Source organism: Triturus cristatus, chromosome 7 (assembly GCF_964204655.1).
Source record: "Triturus cristatus chromosome 7, aTriCri1.1, whole genome shotgun sequence".
Taxonomy (NCBI): Eukaryota; Metazoa; Chordata; class Amphibia; order Caudata; family Salamandridae; genus Triturus; species Triturus cristatus.
The window spans coordinates 122,927,804-122,950,548 of NC_140590.1; the positions used below are offsets into that span (position 1 = coordinate 122,927,804).

General features: G+C 42.5%; 1 protein-coding gene across 7 annotated transcripts in view; it reads right to left on the reverse strand.

The window, feature by feature from the left end:
* LOC146809005 (sialic acid-binding Ig-like lectin 13) overlaps window positions 1–22,745 on the reverse strand; it is a 550,981-nt gene that overhangs the window by 71,712 nt on the left and 456,524 nt on the right. For all 7 annotated transcript variants that reach the window (XM_085615789.1, XM_085615786.1, XM_085615790.1 and 4 more), the window contains one exon: window positions 13,995–14,042. In XM_085615789.1, the coding sequence (XP_085471915.1) occupies window positions 13,995–14,042 (48 nt within the window). The remainder of the gene's footprint in view (window positions 1–13,994; window positions 14,043–22,745) is intronic.

Sequence of the window (22,745 nt, forward strand, 5' to 3'; positions counted from 1 at the left end):
GACATTGCAGGATTCTTCTATGGATCCACCCACTTGTGACATCATGTATGATGACGTTTATTAAATTACGCCCTCTATTAGCTACGTATGCACCTTTTATCAGCTGTTACGCCTCCTGCATCTGTTTCATTGTAATGTATTTTCTATAAAACTGCTTATCTGTCAATAATATATGCCCTTCCTTCCTGAACTTTCGTGGTGATGGAATAGAATGCCTACAATTCGAATTGTATTCCTTTGTATAGGAATAAAGCCTTTTTAAAACCTCTAATACCACGGATTCTGCCTCTCATTTTACTGAGTTGTTCTTAATAGACTTTACCGCATAAAAAAATAGTACCGGTAACGAAATATTTACCACACCCCAACCACAAGTATGTTTTCAAGTAAAATCTGTTCCACTTAAAATGTGGAAATTTGAGTTTTGATTTTAATGCCATATATGCTACAACTTCGTAGCATTAAGATGACATATTTATTGCTGTGATCAACAATTAAAGTTGATAGAAGGTCTGCTCTGCAGTCTGGACAAACATTATTTTGCACACCTTTTTTAGTGATTTGTCAAATGACACTAATTTGCAACCTGGTTAAATGGTTAAATACACAAATCATTCTTATTGAATGTGAGTTGTTAAGATATGTTGACAATTCTTACTTTCATACTGCCATGAGTAGCTTACTCCAAGCAAATCTTTCATTGGTATTTGCTCATTTTCTAGAATGCCTAACACTACCATTAGATATTCTTCAGCATCTTCTTGAGATTTACAGAAAATTGTGCGACACCAGTACATACGTCAACAAATCACTAATACTTGTTGATTAACAAGTGTCTGTCTGTCCTTGTGCTGTAAGCGAGAGAGTTGACAGCGCTCTATATAAAATATTCTCATCAGACAGCTGGGTTAGAGCAACTGCAGGCCTCCATAGCACTGTGGAGCACTAGACAGGCCGCTCTCTCCAATCAGGGCCCTGATTGGTCAAGGGAGTTTCCTGGTGGCCGCGTTGCAGAGCGACAAGGTTCAGAACAGGAGGTCCTTTTGTCAGGGAAGTGTTTCTTTTAATATATTTTAAGTTTACATTTGCCCACACACATTTATTTAAATATGTTTCTATTTTATTTGAGCACATGGGAGAGCCTGCCTCTCCCTTCCCATTGATGCCATCCGCCACTACACACTCCCCGTGACATATTCTTTACAGAGAAGTTGGTCTTCTATGTACAGATCATTAAGATAGGCATTTATACAAAGGGTATTCTCTAACACAATGAAGCATCATTATGTGTGTAACTACCTTCTATCTTGGATCTGACATCTCTTTAAAGCACTTTAGAAAAATGTTAGTTGCTCGTGGTATGGAAGGCCAATTATCAATGGAAGACTTTACCTGGCATAGACCTTGTTCTTGTAAATTAAAAAGTGGCATTGTCATATTTATTTTTTCAGGGCACTAAACATCCTTCTGTCACATCATCAACTAAAGAACAGGGAGAGGTGCTGCAGAAACGTTTTACCTTATAAATTAGCAACATGAGAAGAAAAAATATTAAAATGTATGTTGATTTCTGCATGTTACTAGTGTTTAAATGTTGCCCACAGTAGGGGAAGAAACGTTTGAAAAAAAAATGGAGTTTAAAAGTAGTTGAAGAACTAGTGATATAATGAAATGCTATTTGCTTTTCATCACTATTTAATAATCATGTTTTTATTATAAACGTTTATCTGTACATATCATACACACACACCTACACACATTCACCTACACACACATGTACACAGACACACACACATATATTATACACACCCCTCCACCCACACATGCACATGCTCACACACAGTCACACACAGCCACATACACTCATGCATACACCTCCATACACAATCCCTTGCACACAAAAACACTTATACACCCACACACAAATACACACACCCACACACTCAGTTACACACATACTCCACACCCACACACTCAGTTACACACATACACCCCCACAGATTCAGTGACAAACTCAAATACATGTCCACACACACCTCTACACACATTCACTTGGACACAAACACACACAAACATGCACAACTACACACAAAGTCAGTCATAAACACAGACACCTCTACACATTCAGTTACAAATACACACCTACACGTGTACACACCTCCCCAAGCATTCAGTCACTCGCACACACACACAACTACTTCTATACCACACACCCACACACTCAGTCATACACATACACAATTCAGAGACAGTCACACAAATGCAAACTACACACACCTCCACATGCAATCCCTTGTGCACACACAACTGCACCAACACATACAAATACTCAATTACACTCACAGACATCCACATGCTTAGTCACACACACATACTTGCACACATCTATACATATATTCTTTTGGACACACATACACATACCCAACTAAATCCACACACACACACATCCATACATATACCTTCACACATTCAGTAACACCCACACAAACACCTGCACATAACTCTACAATTAATCCCTCGAACAAATGTACACACACATACTACTACACCCACACACTCAGGGATACACATGCACACATATGCCCAAACATGCACATACAAACACATCCACAAGATTTTCCTTGCACACATTCCAAGAAACACATGATCTTGTACACATACACACATACATACAAACATTTTGAGTCAGAAACAAAAACATGGACAGTGACACACTAACTAATAACATGTTTTTCCATCTTTAAAACAAAATAGGCTTTTCAAAAATGAAAAGCCTGTTTGTACGTTTTCAAATGTTTAAGGGACTTGGCTGTAGTAAACTCCAAACAAAAAATAATAAACATTTATGGTCCAACACTGCCTTCATGAAACTAGAAAAGGCGTGCTCTCCTATGCTCACAACTTTACTGCAGAGCAAGCAGTGCATCACTATCTTCTCCAGCTATATGTTATGTTATGTCATGTTAGTGGGATTTGTAGAGTGCACTATTGCCCGGAGGGGTCACGGTGCTATCGGTTCCAGCAAAGAAGAGCAGAGAAGAAAGACCACGAATTTGCAAAGACCTAAACAGCCAGGTCTTGAAGGCTTTCCTGAAAGCAAGAAGACTATGTGCCATTTTGATGAAAAGAGGTAAGGTATTCCATGCCTTAGATGCTTCTAGCATGAAGATCTTGCACCCCACCTGGCTCATTTGAAACTGGGTAGTACAGCTAGTTAAGCATTAGCAGAACAGAGACTTCTGTTGGGGCAGTACCATTTGAAGCTCTGATTAAGCAAATCAGGGCTAAGATAATGAAGAGCCATATAGGCTAAACAAACCTCCTCGAAAGTGACTCTTTTATTAATAGGAAGACAGTGCAGGTTTTTGATATGCTGAGATACTGAGAGAACTTTGAGAATGTTCAACAGAAGTCCAGCTGCAGGGTTTTGAAGGACTTGTAATTTGTTGATATTGTATTGATGGGTGGTGAGAAGTAGGCTATGGCTATAATCTAATTTTGACAAGATCAGGAAAGTGACTAGATTTTTTAAGTTTATCAGGAATAGGAGGCAGAATCTTTCTGATCATTTTGAGAGTACAGAAGGCCGACGAGGTGAGCTTATTCACCTGATCAGCGAAATTCAGTTTATCATCAATAATCACCCCCCGGATTCTGTGCCTTGTCTACCAGCATTGGGATTGAATCCATTATGGCCGGCCAAGCAGATCGAGTCCACAAGGATGACTATACTCCAAAAAGTAGGACATGCAGTCATGGAATCTGACCCCAGTGCACTCCTCATCATTTCAATCGATACGACTATTTGGGTATCATTCGCGTAGGAGGTCAAGGAGAATCCAAAACTTATTTTCAAATTACCTAGAGGCGATTAAGCAAATTGGATTTCAGCAGATCCCGGGCCAAGCCCTAGATCCCACAATTAGCCAGCTGTCCTAGCAGCAGCTTGTGACTGACAGTGTCAATAGCAGCCGAGAGGTCAAGTAGGATAAGGGCTGCCAGTTTCCCCTGATCCAATGCCAGCCTGATCTTGTTGGCTGCCTTATTCACTGCCGTCTTGGTGCTATGACTGCTTCGAAAGTCGTATTGGTTGGCATCCAAAATCTCATTAGATTCAATGAAAGCCACAAGCTGGTTGTTAAAAACTATTTCAGCTATTTTGACGAGGTAAGGGAGGCAGGTAGTGGGATCCTTCTGGTCTACCTAAGCATTATTTTAAGAGAAAGCAGTGCTGCTTTCTTCCAGATGGTGGGGAAGATACCTGATTTAAACATAGCATGGAAGATAAAAGCTAGCTTGGCCGCAATGAACTCTGTAGCAAGTTTGGCTACATTAGGAGGGCAAGGGTCATATGGAGAACCAGAAGTGAAAGTTCTCAATAAAATAGTAATATCCTCTGTGGATAGAGCCGTAAACTTGCTGATTTAGAGGGTGGGCTGGAGAAATTGTCTAATAATATAGAAGACTCAAAAATGCCGAAAGTCTTGAAATCTGTTTCCACTTTTTCCAAAAATAAATTGGCTAAGGTATCACAGAAAGATTGACTAGTGACCAAGAAATGTCTGATGCAGTTTGTGGTTAATTCGGTAACTGTCCGTAAAAGCTCTTAGTTGAGTTTTTTGTATCCTCGATCTTCTTCATAAAGTAGGAGGCTTAGCCTTCAGAATAGGAGCTTCATAAATAGCTAATCTGTAGAAGCCTTGATGATAATCCTTGGAATATTTAGGTTGACACTGAGTCTCCTTGGGCCAAGTTTGATGCACCAGTGAATGTTGATGCTTGCGCTGCATCCCGCTGTAACTCCACCTTGCAAGTTGCCTGGGGTGAATGATACACAGGTTTTTCATCATACTCCATGTCCCATGGGAATATGCCTTCCCTGTGCTTATCAAAAGTTTCTTTTGACAAATTGTACATAGAACAATCTTTTTCAAATGCTTCTTTTCATTGACGGTATGTTTGAAAATCTAATTCTAGTGATTGCTTCTTTGATGGGGTTTCTTCTTCCTCTTCCTGATGTTCCCTTTTTTCTCTGGAAGCAATTTTGGATGGTGGTTGGGGAAATGCAATGACATTTGTGAATGTGGAGACTGTTGTAACCTATCAGATGTGTTATGGATTTGCAGTGCTGCAAAGGTTCTGCAGAGCCATCGAAATCTAGGTAAACAAGGATATAACCACTAATAGAGACATGTCATTCTAGTTTAATGTGGCTAATACTAAACCTATTGCCCAGAAGTATAACTTGTTATATAATGAACACCGTGTTGGAAAAAAAAACACGCTGGATGCAAGGCTCCCCCGGGGTGCCCAAACAGAAAGTCAAAGCACATGGGGACAACAAAGTCCAGGTATTTGACTTTGCGACGAATCAGCGGATCTAAAATAGACCAAAAAACCAAATACATCAATCCGAGATCATTAGAACAATGTTATTTTTCTAGAAAATAAATAAAACCAATTTGAGTGAAATTTTGGGAAAAATAATACCTGTAATTAAAAATAAACACTAGTTTGGTGCATAGTGCATGTTATAATATATTTTAATAGGAAAAAAAAAACTTGAAATTCACCTAAAACCCCAGGGGCTTATTTACAAGCCCCTTGCACCACCAGTGTGTCACTTTCTGTGATGCACTAGCAGCGCATTTCGCTGCCCCATATTTACAAGGACACGAAAAGCCATCCTGCGTGGCTTTTCCTGTCCTTGTAAATACTGTCCCTTTACACACAGCACTTTGTGTGTAAGGGGCGTTCCATGGGTATTGCCATGTGACACCTTCCAGCACATAAACAGTTATCCTCGTGACTCAGGCATCTTTGCACCATGGTGCAAGGGTGCCTGTGTCTGTGCATGGTAGCTAATTTTGCACCAGCACAGGGAAGAGCCAAGGGATCAGCCAAATGACTTGCGGCAGCCCAAAAGGCGTGCGGCACCGCACTGCGGTAATTCTTTGTAAATACGTCCCCTAAAGTTTAAATTGTCTCTATAGTTATGAATATATTAAATATTAGACAAATTCACTGAAAGAAAACATAAAAGTTAAACGGAAATTATAGATAGATAATATATGTGAGTGAAACCCTTGTGTTTAAAGCACAAAAAAACACACATTCTCAAGTTAAAGTTCACTGAGCTAGCTATAATTTGTACCCCGCCATGCACTGCTTATGACCTCACATATTGAATCACTTTTGACATATTCAATGACATCATGGTTGACAGCACTGATGACATCTCAAAGGTAATCACTGATCACATCACAATCAGTTTTGTAGATCAGTAACACCTGTTCCTGTGATTGTGTTCAAAATTGAACCTCAGCAACTTTGTGTGATATGCATACATTTTGCAATTGGTTGTGTTGCAAAGCTCTGCATTCCACTCAGTTCTGGAGATGAAATTATAATGTTGGTCAACTACACTCTCAACTCACTGTCAGAAACTGTGCAAATAGCTGTGCTAGAATGAAGAGAAGACAGTGTCTTCTTGGTTGAAGTCCTGCAACTCTAGGACAAAACCAGTTGGGGGTTGCTTGTGTTTCCGTTTGGAGGGTGCTTGACCAGGCAGTTCCGCTGGAGTGTTCCTATTGGAGTGGGATCAACACATTTGCATAAGGTAGGTCTCTGTCTAGAATGACACAGTGGTAAAAAACAATGGCCTGGAATGAAAATCAACCCTAAGTGGTTGCCAGTGGCTATGACTATCTAAAGCATGCCTTCGTTCACTTTGCTATTTGCTGCAGCAATGCCATCCTTCCCAATGGTGCCTGCTTTTTGTGGATCCATGTACGTTCCTCAATTAAACCCACAAAGGTCAGAAATTAAAATGTAATATTATCTGAAGGCCCACTGTGTAACCAAAGTAAGCCCTCTAGCGCACTAGTGCTCATAGCAGTATGATAACTCTGAAGGCATATGTGGGTGCTCAGTGCTGGTTCGCTAGTGCTCACAGTAGAATGCATCCTCTGAATTTGGATATGGGTGATCAGTTTCAGTACAATAGTGCTCCTTGTGGTAGGGGTGCTCTAAACCTGGATGTGAGTGCTAGTAGTACAATTGCTTTACCCCTAAATGTGGGTTCTCAGTGCCGGTGCACTAGTGCTCCCAGTAGAATGAGTGCTCTAAATTTTGATATGGGTGCCCAGTTTGAGTGCAATCGTGCTCTTTTTGCTATGTGTGCTCTAAACCTGGATGCGGTGCTAATGCTAGTAGAATAAGTGCTCTGATCCTCGATGTGGTTTCTCAGTGCTAGTGCGCCTGTGGTCCTACTAGCCTAGCACCAATAAAAATCTGGGGTCTGTGACAACTGGGCTTTCTGCATTCCCTCTAGTTAGCCACACACAAGGAAGCTCAGGAGTGACTGATGGGCCATCCACATCCTAATGAGCCATCCTGCACAGGATGGGAGGCACGCGCGGCTGGCACAGGTAAGAGCGGTGGGGTCGTGGGGTGAGGCGGGGCAGGGTGGGCAATGCAGCAAGCACAACATAAGTGGGTTTTTTATTTTTATTATTTATTTTGACCCAATCCGTCGTCTTTTGACTTCCCCCCACCCTGCCCTGCCCCCACCTCACCACACCACCCCACCACTCCTACCTGTGCTGGCCGCACCTGCACCACCACTCTTACCTGGCTAGCCGCACCTGATGTGAGGAATGAGATGGCCACAACCTCACAGTTACACCTAAATAGGCTATGTTCTTACCCCACACAAATGACTGCCTAACACCCTGCAGTGAGCCTTTGTGCACTCCAAAGCCCCTCTTTGAAGTTGCCCCCAATTCAAAGGCACCACTGGGTATAAGAACTGGACTTCTGACCCTATCAACTCAGTACACTTCTGGACCTGTGTATACTCTGCCAGGAAGAAGGACTGCTGGTCTGCTGAAGGACTGTCACTCTGCTAGACTGCTGCTCTGGAAGAACTGCTTTATTGTTTTGCTGACCTGCCTGCTGCCCTCCTTGCCTGGTTGAGAAGGACTGGACCTGCATCACTTGAAACCAGAGTGACTCAAAGGAGTTGCTGGTTTGCCTCCGGTTCTGAAGTTTCAGTGACATCAAAGGCTACCAACTCACCTAGCTACAGCACCTGCACTCTGCCATCTGTAAGTCTTGCCTTGCCAAGTGGTGCCAACCCAGTCCTGGACCCTTGGAAGTGGGTATAAAGTGCTGTTCCCGCAGAAATCCATGCATCAACTCATTGTGTCAATCATAACCAGCGCATCTCAATTTACGATGAAGCCTCGCTGCTGCTTCGAGGAACGAGTACATTGCCAACTGCATGGCACATCGTCTCTATTTCCGAAGCATCTTTGACTTTGCATGGCTCAGAGCTGACGCATCACCTTCATACTGTGGTTTGATGATGGTGCGTTGCCTCTTTTTCTTCCCGTATTTTGGCTCTGCCGACAACGCAACTAAGGTACTTTGTAGAGGACCAAGGTTGGTCCCTGTATTTGACCCGGGCTCCATCACAGTCAGCTTGAACTTTTGTATTTTACCTGGTCAAGCACGTCCACATAGCCCCGGTTGGCGCTTTATGCTTTTAAGCACTTTAATCCAGGATATTCTTTAAAAAGTCATAACTCCGGTTCTACATATTAGAGTTTTATCATGTTGGTTTATTTTGTTCATTAAATTAAGCTCTAGTTTTCTAAACAGGTGTGGTATCTTTGTGTGTGGTGTTTCCACTGTTTTACTGTTTTAAGTGTTGCACAAATACTTCACACATTGTCGCTAAAGTTAAGCCTGACAGCTCTGTGTCAAGCTACCCGGGTGTGAGCCCAGGTTAATTTAGGGTATGTTTGTGCCTTACCCTGACTAGTATTGTGGTTCCTGCTTGGACAGGGTGCATACCTCTGCCAACCAGAAACCCAATATGTAACACTTGTGATCAGTGATGAGAATAGGACTTGTGTTTGTGCAGTGCCATATAGTAATGTGATGTACACTACGATGCCATACCTAACACCAATTCGAGTTCATTCTCACTGATTGGCATTTTTGGTTTTTCCCAAATTATTCTCTCTCAAACTGCCTGTTGGATTTGTGATTTCACCAGCAAAGATTGAGTTTGAGCTGGCCAACCTGGAGAGCTACACAGGGATCCAGCCCAAGGGGTTTTGCAAGGATAAGGGGTTGCCTGCCAAGACGAGCATCAAAAAGGCTTAGATCCAAAAGGCTTTAAAGGCATGGGCAGAGACCCATCAAGCCCCCACAGAAAATGAGGAGGAGGAGATGGATGATGAGGAGGAATTGGACTAAGACTCACAGGAGGGTCTTGAACTGCTACTTGTAGAGGACGGGAGCAACATCATTCCAGAATTGGAGATTTCAATCCGGGCAGGTAGTAGTGTGTCATCCAGAGGCCTGACTACAGGGAGCTGGAGGACAGGAGAGAGGAGAGAAAGCTAAAGTTGGAGCTTGCTAAGCTGTAAAAAGAGCAAACTTTGTAATAAAAGAGGCTGGCCATGAACGAAAAGTGAATTGCCCATGCGCTGAGCCTCAGGCAGTTGGACATCAAAGGCATGCTAGTGGAGTACAGCAGTATTGGTGGCAGCATACCTGCAGTGCCAATGGAGAAGGGAATGTATGCATCCAAAAGGATTTGGTACCCAGTTATGTGGTGGGTAATGACATTGATAAGAGGCTCTAAGCCAATGAAATGGCTCTGTGTGTGTACAGTGTTCCTCAGGAGTAATGGGGGAGTAGCATGTGGAGGTACATTCCCACAGTGGGAAGGGACAGACTCCTGACCAGACACTATTTTTAGAGGACCATACACAGGACACTCCCATGAAGGCCATGCTTATCAGTATATTTGGGTTGACCCTTGACATGTGTAGACAGAGGTTGGGGAGCATTCAAAAACTCTCCACACAGACCTGGGTAGACTTCCTAGATTATTTCAGCAAAGCAGTGAAGGGCTGGGTGAGAGGCAGTAAGGTAGATGATTTCACTTGGATGTAAACCTAATCATGCTTGATGTTTGTTTTCCAGAGCTGCGCCAACATCTAGTTGACAGCAAGCTGACTGACCCCAGGAAGCTTGCTAAAGAGGCAGATCTCTGGGTCAGCATCAGTTGTCCAAGAAGGTATCTGGGGGGACAGCCAAAAGGGTGGTCAGGGTTCTCACCAGAGGATAGAGGGGGTGATAAAAAAGAAGGAGTTCCCACAAGGCCCCCAAACAGTTATCTAAAGAAAGAGTGCTATTCCTAATTTGGGCACCAAAATAAGAGCTTTCCCAACAAGAGTCAGGACAAAATCCCCAGGTGCTAGGAGTGCTATGAGTTTGGGCATTACAAGGAGGATCCCAAAAATCTCAAAGAGGGCACAGCCTCCCACATGAGATAAGACACCAGGGTTGGCAATTTTAGTGCTTGGGGAGGAGTCTGTCTATGTCAGTGGGGGGGGGAGATAGAATCTAGTGTCCCTTGGTGATGTGGGGATGATGCCTAAAGCCCATTTGGCTTCTAATACTGTAACGTATAGGCAATTGGTCACCATTAATAGGCAAGGAGTTGAGGCTGAGGACACAGGATCCAGTGTGGCTATGGTAAGGAGTCAGCTTGAGGCCCCAGAGCAAATTTTATACAATACATTCCACCAGGTTCTAGTAGCTGACAACCGTCAGGGTCACTATCCAGTGGCTCTTGTTCCATTTGAGTGGGGGGGGTTAGGTTTTCTGAAAATTGCAGTGAACCCTGCCATGCCTGTAGACTGTTTGTTAGGGAATGACCTAGAGCAAACTCCCTGGAAGAAAAGTGGAGCTCAAGTCACACCTGGAAATGTTGGGATGACCTGAGTGGGTGTGTGTAACAAAAAAGTCCTGCTACCAAGAGGGAAGGGAAACGGGCATGGGAAACCAGCACCCGAATGTCTTCCAGCTGAGGTGGATGGGGCACCAGAGGAGATTGCTCCGAAGCCCACTTGAGAAGATATTGTCTCCCTTTGTGACCTACCTGAACTTGGTGGATGGCAAGCATAGGGAGGTCCCACCAGGGAGGAGTTCTACAAGGCATGGAAAGGGTGCCCAACCTTGGAAGTCATGATGCAACAGGCCGAATCCCAGGCAGCAGGCGATGCCTCTGACAGTCGGCACATGTACTGGAGGGAAACCTCCTGTATAATGAGGCAAAGGCACGTGTGCATTTGGCAACATGGGAGCTGGTAGTTCCCCAGTGCTACAGGGCCTTCTTCATTGGGCTGGCTCAAGAGATACCCCTGGAAGGACATCTAGGATTGGAAAAGACCTTTGCCAGACTTGTCCCCCACTTTCTTTGGTCCTGGATAAAGGCTTCCTCGGATACATTTGCAGGACTTGCTTGACGTTCCAGGACGACAATAGCTAGGACCAGTTCAAGACCTGTTTCTATACATACTCTGATTTATTCGTGAAACGGTGTCATTGTAATTCTCTTTAATACTGGCCCTCTTCTTGTATATTTTGTACATAAAAAGTTTTTTGTATTCAATCTTTGTATATATTATGCACAATTCTGTCACTTATGTCACTTTGTCACGGATTCACAAATTCACTTTATAGTTTATTACTTTGGTAACCTTGCTTTACAAATGATATGGGTGTTTATATAAATGATGCAATTTATGTATAAAGAACAGCATTTCACCCACTAAATTTGACTTTACCGTGAGTTGTACTTTAACATTGTGTGTGTGATTTGTACTTCATAATTTATGTGGTCATTTTTGGATTAATTCTTCAATTGTCCTCGATCCGTTCGTAGAACAAAGTAATTGTTTTGTTCATACCCGACAGAACCATTGTTTCTTATAATGACGTTCCAGGCCAGCAGGAAGACAGACAGAAGCTGGAAGCTCCCCTGAATCCTTTGCCTGCCGTTAACACCTCCTTCGAGAGGGTGGGTATCAGCTTTGTTAAGTCCATGGGTCCCCAGACAGTCTCTGGCAACTGGTTTATTCTGGTACTTGTGGATCTTGCCATATGTTACCCAGAGGCCATACCTCTGAGCACAGCAAGAGCACCTGCAGTGGCTAAGGCCCTAATTAGGATTTTCACCGAAGTAGTATTCCCCAAGGAAGGGGAGTCTAACAAGGACACCAACTTCATGTCTGCATGTATGCAGCTCGTGTGGAAGGAGTGTGCTGTTATACTTTTCCACACCTTTACCATCCACAAACCAATGGGCTTGTAGAGAGATTCAACAAGACGGTCGACCGAGGACGATGCATTGCCACTGATGCGAGGATTTCCTACAGAGCAACTTCTACTTCTTGCTTCCTCATTTTGGTAGACAATCTCCGATAGACGGTTGCAGGTGTCAATGCTTTAGTGCCTTATCCCCCTCTCTTTGTTACTGGCTAACAAGCTGTACCACTTGCAGCAGAGCATTTTAGAGCTGACCCTTGGACCGCACATACCTCAGGCTAATGAAAAGCTCGAGGGGTCTCCTTAATCACCAGCTCGTCCACTATCGGCCAGTGTGATCCTATGCAATTAGAGATTTGTCTGACAACCTCAGTACAGTTGGTATCAATTAATTTTAAGTAATAAATAACAGTGAATTACCGTGTGAAAATACATTTTTATCAAGGTGTTGTATTTTTGGTTCTCAGGTTTGAGGACAACGTATTGTTGATTCTGTTTCCAGGCTGTTTATTCTGTGTAAGTAAAGACTATTTCATCATAATCAGCAAAGGTCTGTAGGAAGTGTGAATACACTGACTCACTCAAAAGAGATCCTCTGGTTGGTTGTTAAACAAAATATCCCTTGCCTTGCTGCAGGATGGACGAGCACACACGCACCACGCTCTCACTCTTCTAGTGTTTGTTACGTTATTAAAGGTCATCATCTGACTGCCATGGATTATTTCTGAAGTACCAAAATCTGCATGTTATGCTCAGTTTATGAGAAGATACCTCAGAGCAGGCAAAAATTATCTGACCCAATAATTTCTGAACACAGGAGTCTCTCATTTTATCAGGTTCGATATTTATTGCATTAGACGCTGGGCCCTTACATTTGATGCAGAGGTGTCTCTGGACCAAATGGCGGCTCTCATTTATCGGCTCTACAACTACACTACAACCTCCTTGTTTTCTGGTCCATTTTTAGTGTACCAAGAATGAATAAGTATGCACTCTTGGTACAATGTAAATAAATTGCAGACCAACTGCGGGTCCAGCAACAAACTGAGGCAGCTCGTGACATTGTCTGATTGCTGGCTTAGGGGGCATGAAGGTGCCTGCACCAGCCATCAGGGATAGTTCGTGTGTAGTGAGATCTCAGCACTGTGAGCATGTCTGTGTGACTGTGAGTGAGAGTTAAAGTGAGAGAGAGTGAGTGAAGGAGTGAGTCGGAGTGAGTGAGAATGAGTGAAAGTAAGAGCAAGTATGTGTGAGAAGGAATGTGAGTGAGTGAGGGAGGGAGGGAGAATGACAGTGAGTGTAACTGAGTGTTACTGTGTGCGAGACTGAGTGAGTCACAGTAAGACAGTAATTCAGCGAGAGTGAGAATTTTCAGGACTGATTGAGACAGAGTGGGTAAGAGTAGAATGAGTGAGACTGTGTAAATTAGTGACACCGAGTGAGATTGAATGAGACGGATTGAGAGAGTAAACATAGAGCAAGAAAAAGTCAGAGAGCCCTTTAAGATGCAGGACATACACAGACATGAAGGAACACATGCACTTGCTTTCTCTCTCCCCATCCCGTACTCTTTCCTCCAGACACAGAACATACACTGAAATGAAAGGCACTCATGCAAGCACACAAGACCCCCCCACACACAATTCAAATGCACCTTTCCTTTCCTTTCCTATGAAACTGTCTCTGCTCTGGAGGCCAGAGTTCAGAATACTATAACCAAAAACAGACTGTTGTTGGAATTTGACATTTTGATGTAAACAGTGACAGGGTATGGACATTATTATTCAAGTCCTCACGTTAATGTCCTGGCTGGTGACTGAAACTTGTGAAGATTGTATATAATCCAATGTTCAGATTAATACCTGTTGTCGTGACATCCTCAGCATTTATTTTTGGGGTCCTGGGAGGATCTGTAACACAAAAGCAGTAATTACATTGTACAGAAGTAGTTTGTTACATGTTTTTCTTCACGTTTGCTGAATTCTCAGCTCATCATTTAAGATTATCGAGGACCTGGTGATGTATCTGACAGTAGAGGTCCTTGTTGAGCGCTCACCAAAAATACAGCTTAAAGTGCTTTTGCAAGCCAGGTGGGCTTTAAGTAAAAGACTGACATCAAACATCTGCTTCTGCACAGCATTGTAATCGAGGTATATAATAACACTAGTCACTGAATATGATGCTTAATTCCTTACATATAGATGCCTATTGGAAAGCGTTTAACAATATAATGTAGAATTGTCAGCATAAATAGTGTCTAGAAACTAATCTACTGTGTGCAAATGTAGAACCTCAGCAGTAATGTGACCTTGCTTACCATTTTATCAAACCATCATTCCTCAGTCTGACCAACATTAATAGTGTTTAACCCACAGGCATAAATGGCCTGCAGTGGACCCTGCACTCTTGCCCGAGATAGAGCTGGTAAACACCATGCTGGCCGTCCATCAAAGCAACAGATTTAACGAGGAATACTTCAATAACCATCAGCCAGTGCGAGAATGCATTCCCTGGACAGTCATTGAGGTAAGCATCTGCAGTTTCTTGTAAGGGGAACAGCAAACTTTAAGTAGGGGTGAGCGTAAGTGGCGTAATTCTCTTTAGCATGATTACTCGCAAGTACCACAAAATTACTCATAATCACGCACAATTACGCGGGAAGCCTAATCCAGAATGTAGCGCTATTTTCATAGTGCTAAACGCACTCTTGCATCCAAAACGGGCCCAAGGATGCATTTAGCACTAAGAAAATAACACTAAATGCTATGGAACGCAACCAGCAGTAGACAGCAGCCACTCAGTCTCTTTAGGGGCATATCAACAAGGGCTTTATCTCTGCTTTTTTGGCTTTAAAAGCCAAAAAAGGAGAGATAAAACTAGCGCCCTATCAACAACAGGGTGCTAACATGCAAATTTGCATGTTAGCACCCTTTTACTCTACGCTTCCCCTTGCATCTCTAATGAGATGCAAAGGGGGCGTTCCAGAGTAAAATAATAGGAGAAATGTCGCTAAGCGACATTTCTCCTATTATCAAGAATGTCGCTAACCCTGTTAGAGACAAAAAAAGCAGCGCTAACCGCGGTTAACGCTGCTTTTTTACGTCTGGTATTTTTCTGACTTAGCCATGATATCCTATGGAAGGAGGATATCATGGCTAAGTTTGCCTGTCCCTATCAACAAGGTAACGTGAGATTATCGCTGGGTTTCCAGCGATAATCTCACGTTAGCCTGTTAGCGTGAGGATTTTTATCACTATTGAGATAAGCGTTGCTAATAGCACGCTATCTCAGCGATAAAAATTCACGCTAGCCGGCGATAATTATCCTAGCGCTAAGTGCGCTTAGAGATAATTATCGCCGGTTGTTGTTGATATGCCCCGATGTTTCTTGTTCCTGTGCTCCTGCGGAAGGGATTTTGCCCCAAATTACTCAAGCTGGCATGCTTACATCATTTCGGTAATTTGCATTCATCTATCATACTGAAGTTACTCCTGTGTAATTCATATTCCCCCCAGGCCTAACCTTAAAGTGCTTTCTCTAATTCTCTGGACTCCTTGGGCAAAAGAATCCAACAGCAGTTTCAGGTTATGCAGCAGTAAGCTAGCAGCACGAAGCTCTACATTATGGAAGCAGCAAAAGGAATACTGCCTGTGTCCAAGAGGTGTTCATCAAGCCGGAGAGATGACTCAGCTTACATTTCCATGCTAGTCAGCCTCCCACAGCCTGTCACAGTCAGAGCATCCTTGGGAACAAGGATACATTCAAATAAAAAGAGTAGCATCAACTAAATGAAAGGGGAACTATAAACAGAGAAAACGTTAAGCAATAGGGCTTTCAACCAACCCTGACACTGAAGCACACTGGTTTTTCAGGTGGATGTAAAAAGGTGACCAGAAAATGTCATCATTCATAGGGTGAGAGAGCCAATGACTGAGGTGGGCTGAGCCATTACCCCTGGCAGTTCACTGTCATGGATAGAAGCAGGGTGTCACTGACACTCAGACAGACCAGTGGGAGAACAGAGTTGACCCAAAGGCCCTCTGGTACCTATATGTATATATAAGAAGAGGTTCTAGCAATTATTATTGCAGTACACATCTTCTCCCTCTAGTGTTTGACAAAGTCAGTAACCAACACTAAAACACTAAACCCATTCCCGACAAAGGTAATCTGTGACATTTCATGTAAGAAAATACCTATCAGTTGGCTTTAACACAGAAAAATACCAATACACCCATAAATGCCTATTGATTTTAACATATGCATTTCACAATCAATATGTCATTTAGAATGAATTTATCATACCGTTACAAAATAAACAGAACAGACCATTGACAACAAAAATATTTCTCCTAGTGATCCAATCAAGCCTGTAGCTGTTATCATTGACTTAGCACCACAAAAAAACTGAGGCCTCCTGTACTGAACATAACCTTTCCCGCAAAGCAACCATTAGGTACACAGTCATAAAAATTACATGGTATAGAAAATTACAGTCCACAGTGTAAAATACTATCTCTCCTATGAGGACCTAACAAGGATTTTGACAGTACACATTTTCTATACTCATGGTTTGTCCGAAGTGGTAAACAGCACAAGAACTCTTGCCAGCTATGGTGATCTGTGAGATTCCATGCAATAAAATGCCAATCTGTAGGCTGAGTAAAAGCAATCTACCCTCACATACCAATTGACATTAACATATGCTTTTGACAATCAATATGTCAGGGCTATTGTCTTTGTCATAGCATTTTATTATAAACACTATTAAAATTGCCTTAGGGCCATAACCATCTCAGACCCGCTCTGTTGGTTCATAAGAGTTCACACAAGGCAGCCATTAGTTATTCCATAATAATTTCAGAAATATCTACCAAATACAGTAATGAAAACAAAATAATATCCCTTTTAATAGAATCTAATAATAAGGATTTCCATAATGCACGTTGTCCATTCCTATGGTTTGTTCAGATGAGTCACAAACATCTTGCCTACAACAGTATAGTTGGAGATTTCATGTAACAAAGCACTTGACAACAGGCTTTAGCCCATTGGCATAGCAATCAACTACTGGAGTGCACATATATTGGCAACTATTTGGAATACATGTTTATAAAATTACAAATATGAATAAAATGTCAGATGACAAAACAATATACAACCCTAACAAGGATCACCACACTGCAATTCTACTCCCAAGGTTTGTCAAAAAACACCAGAACACTTGCCTCCTATGGTAATCTGTGAGAGTAATAATTAATAATAAGTAAGTTAGGCCTACTGACGTACTCCCTTTTCATAACAAACAGGCCAGACCTTTTGCATTGGGTGTACACATTGCCCTGCACACAAATCCATCCTATAACTGTTATCATTGGCTTGTCACCATAATCAACTAAGGCCAACTGTGCTGACTGTAAACAATCCAGCCAGGCAACCTTCAGGCATACAGTCACAAAATTGCAAAAGTTCACAGATTTACCACTGACTATGCAATCTACTATCTCTCCTAACAGGACTTAACAAGAATTATTAAAGTGCATATTTTCTATCCCAAATATGGGCTTAATAACGAGTCTGGTGGTCCGAGGACCACCAGACTCGCGGGGACGCGGTGGTAGACCAGCCACGCCGCACAGGCAGTCTGACAGCCCAATTACTTTGCACCTCTGCAACCACCAGGGAACTGCCATTTCCCGGCGGTGGCGTGGCAGTCAGGGACTCAGCAATATTCTTGTGGTGCTGTTCCGGCACTGCAAAGCATATTACGAGTTTCAGGACTGCCAGCGTTGTCATGGAGGACTTTACTCTGTGAAAAGGCTGGCAGTCCTGAAACAAAGGGGGCCCTTCAGGGCCCCCTGTTGCCTATGTGCATGGGGATGTATGCAGTGGGGCACAACATGTGCCCCTTCAATCAATTAATCAAACAATATATGTAGAGCACACTAATCACCCTGAGGGGTAGCCAAGCGCTGCGTGAGATGAGGCTACCCAAAAAGCAAGGTCTTGAGGCCCCTGTGTGTATGCACCCTTAGTTCTTGCACTGCACGGACTTTACATCCCATGCCATGCAGAAACTGTTTTTGGCGTTCACATTGTGATGCCCATTTTCAAAGGCACCGCAGTGGGGCCACCAAAAAAAGCCTGCCAAACTCGTAATTTGGCAAGCTGCGCAGAAACAGGTTTGGCAGTGTGGAATCGGGCCACCGGCATAGCTGTCCACTCCCGCACCGCCAAACTCGTAATCAGGCCTAATGTGTTTGGGTGGATCTCCAACACCAAAATCCTTGACGACTATGGTAAGGTAATCTGTGCAATTCTATGTTCCAAAAAGGCTTCAATTCAGAGTAATAGCATTCCACTCTAAATGCCTATTGACTTTAACATATTTTTTTCACAATCAGTTCTACTCCCTTTTTCTTAACTATTCATAATAAACAATCAGGTACATGGTCTTTATGATTGTCGTGTCACCATAACCAACTCAAGGCAACTGTACGGAGCGTAAGCTTTCTATTAGGTAACCATCTGGCTTACAGTCATAAAAGTAAACATATATATAAAATTACAGTTGGCAAAGCATAATACTATCTCTCCTAAGAGAGACAAAGATTATTATAGTGCAAATCTTCTATACCCACGGTTTGCTAAATTGGATCACTAACAACAACATTCTTGCCTATTACAGTAATCTGTGAATTTCCATGCAACAAAATACCTGCTTACGAGCTTTAACACATTGTAATAACAATTCATCCTTAAAATCCAATTTTCCTTAATGTATGCTCTCACCATACATAGGTCATTCTGCTGGCTTTGTCATAACATTTCATAAAAGAAAATCTAACCTATGAAATATGGAATGACCTTTCCAAATGAACTGATGAAGTCTTTACCCTTTAACGTTGGCTTTACACTTTACCCAACACTGGCCTATTCAACCATACATAATCTGGCAAACGTCATGTATACAGTTATGAAATTACAAATATGTAGAAAAATACAACTTGAAAAATAATATGAAACCAATCTCAACGTGGCCCAAGAAGAATCATCACAGTTGAAAACAGACATATGTTGCCAGTGTGGGTGGCCAACACCAAAACACTTTCCTACTATGGAAATCTGTGAGATTGCAATTAACAAAAACCTGTCTATATCGTATAACACAATGTGATAGCAACCGACTCTTAAAGGTTTACTGGATTTATCACTTGCTATTCACAATTAATTAGCTAGATCAATGGCCTTTGTTTTTGATGGAACAGGCTCTTAATTCTAATAGTCATAATATTTCATATTAAGCAGACCAGGCCTGTAGCATTGAACATAAAGTTGCTAGTGCACTAAACAGGCATATGAGGTTATCGTCATGACCAAGTTAGGCCTACAGTTTTGAGTTTGGGCTTATCCGCAAGGCAACCATTTGATACACATTCATAAAATTAGAAAGTCAAACAAAAATGACCTAACAAGGATTCTCAAAGACCAAACCGGGAAACAACCATTACAACGCAGTCATTGCAACGCACTAACTTTACAACGCAGTCATTACAACACAACTGCCTGTACATTAGATGCCATTACAACGCATGTCATTACAACACATGTCACTACAATGCATGCCATTACAACGCATTCCATTACAACGCATGCCATTACAGCACACTATAAGGTAAGTAATGGGTATTTTTTTGTTTTGCGGTGGGTATGGGTTTTGGGGTACATGGGGATAGTATTTTTACCACTACAATATCTAACACTTACCCTACTTTTGCACTCACTGGAGAGGGAATAATAATTTTTACCCCTACACTATCCAACATTTACCCTACTTTTGCACTCACTGGAGTGGGAATAGTAATTTTTACCCCTACACTAACCAACACTTACCCTACTGTTTCCCCAAAAGTATTATGCGTTGTAATGGTGTGCGTTGTATTGGTATGTGTTGTAATGTGGTGCATTGTAATGGTAGTTTCTAAAAATGGATTGTAATGGCATGCATTGTAAAATCATGCGTTGTAATGGTAGTTGCGATGTAAAAACCACGTTGCAAAGGCATGCGTTGTAATTGTTTGTGCTGTAACATCATATTTTCGAGGAACCCATCTGTTGGAAAGTGATTTTCTAGTTGTGATAAGTAGGGACCTACCACTAGTAATAAGGCATAAGCACAACTAAAAGGTTCAGTCAAGGTTTCAATAAACTATTCCCTTGCTCAACTCTTGGTAGCTGGCTGCGAGCAGATAGGCTTCACTTAGGAGACAGGTGTGTAAGGCATTTAAAAACACCATAACATAAGTAAGACACAATACACAATAAAAATCCAACACCAATTAATAACAATAGATTATATTTTTATGAGCACATAGACACCAAAATGGCAAAAATCCAATGTAGGGAACCGGCGATATACATTTCTAAAGAATAAACACTATAAAGCGCCACTTTGAGACATCTGGTTGAGCTTGACCGTAAGTCAAAGTTTGAGTCCAAGCGTGATGGAGCCTTAGTCGAATATACTAAGCAGGCGGCCTAGGTCAAATTTGTACCTTTGGACTTTAAAATGTTTTTTTATAGCATTTTCTCTCGTCATCGAGCAAGCCACTTCTTCAAGCTGGATCTGTGTCGATATCGGATAGCTTCAGCGCCCTCCCCCGGGCAAATCCTAGAAGTCTGGAGCTCCTGAGCTTTCAGCGGGATGAACCTGAAATCCAGGCCAGGTCTCGGTTTGATGTCGGCGGCATGACTCTCGTTGATGATTCTCAATTAAATTGATTACCCGCTGCGCGTTCTTAGTTCTTAGAGCTGTTAGCAGAGGAATTGTTAAATATAAAAGCGTTCTTTTTGAAAGTTCAGTGAAACTGCGAAATTGTGATAATTTTTAGGCTTTTAAAATACAGGAGGCGCTTTCGAAGAATACTGTTTTAACTTGCTGTATTCATTGCTGGTATTAGCCACTTTTGCTTTTGCCCTGCATATCGCTACCAGGGTGTGTTGGTGTACTCGTCTGTAAGAGCGAGTCACCGGAAGCTCCACCACCCTGATTAGCGCTCTAGTGGCTGACCGCATCCTGCTCTATTTAAGAGATGCGATGCAAGCGCGCAGCGGGAGCGCTGATGGCGCACCAAAGGCAAGCCCGTCTGCGCCCGTCCATGCATCGGTCGCGCTCAGCGCCAGCCATGCTGCATCTCTCACCATCCGTTGCACTTATTCCAGGGACAAGCTCGTTCTGATTTGTGCACAGAGGAATATGGCATTAGAAATGAGGGAAGAGAGCTGTGGTAAAACTCCCGGTAAAGAAGGTATGTTAAATAGCCTTAACTGTGGGTTGGTTAATGTGAGGTCTCTTATTAAGCATCATTCCGAGATACACTTACTATTGGAAGTTCATAACCTGGATGTCCTGTTTCTTACAGAAACCTGGACACGTTTAGATGGGGAAGTGGAATTAGGCCTGGCCTGCCCCCCGGGGTTCAAAATATTTCGCAAACCAAGGACAGGTGGAAGAGGTGGGGGGTTGGGAGTATATTTAAAGAGGCAAAAAACAAACAAACAGCAGACCAAGGTCAAGCACATTCAGTCCATGTATACTCTGAAGATAGAGGGTTGGTGCAAACACTTCCTGCACCCACCGTCCAAAGGTGCCACTATTAACCGAGATTTTGAAAAGAAATGGAAGGTGCACTTGTGAAGTCAATAAAGTGAGTAGAGATCTGTTCCAAAAAGTGCTTCTTTTATTACATTGTTTAAAAACTGGCACACAGCCAACGCGTTTCGTTCCCAATTTAGCCAGCGGGAACTTCGTCAGGGCTCAAATAATAACCTGCTAGTGCATGATTTTCAAAAGTCTTTTTGGATAAATAAAAGCCTCGGAGGCAACGTATAACCTCCCTTTTAGATGAAGTCACAAAATTCTAGCACCCAATTATATCAGGTATCCAGTGTCCCTAAGGACCTGCTTTGAACAAATAAACAAAGCCCAATCTCCTGCGTCCTTTAAAAGAGCGAGTCATCCGTACATTCCTAATATGGAAACCATTGGAGCGAAGAAGTCATAGAAGTTACGGGATGATAACCGGCAAAGAATTTATCCAAAAAGACTTTTGAAAATCATGCACCAGCTGGTTATTATTTGAGCCCTGACAAAGTTCCCACTGGCTAAATTGGGAACGAAACGCGTTGGCTGTGTGCCAGTTTTTAAACAATTATATTTAAAGAGACCTGGAACCTCGCCCCAATGTGTGGAGGAAGTCTTGGGGTGCGAGCTACTCTGGTTTTCACTTAAGAATAATGGGGGTGCTCTGTGCTCCGGTATACTCTGTTATAGACCTCCGGGAGGTGTTGCCCCCCGTTACCAAGAATTGATTGATGTGATATATAATCTCTCACACTCCCACTCTAAACTAATGATTCTAGGAGACTTCAATCTTTGGGAGAATGGTAACCTCGACACGGCTTTTAAAGAAATGTGCCAAGCATGCGGAATGTTAATCTACAGCAGCTGGTGCTGAGCCCCACACATCAGGGAGGCCATGTGCTGAACCTTATTTTTGCCAGGGAAGGGGATGTAGCTGTGAAAGAGATACTCCCACTGTGTTGGAAAGATC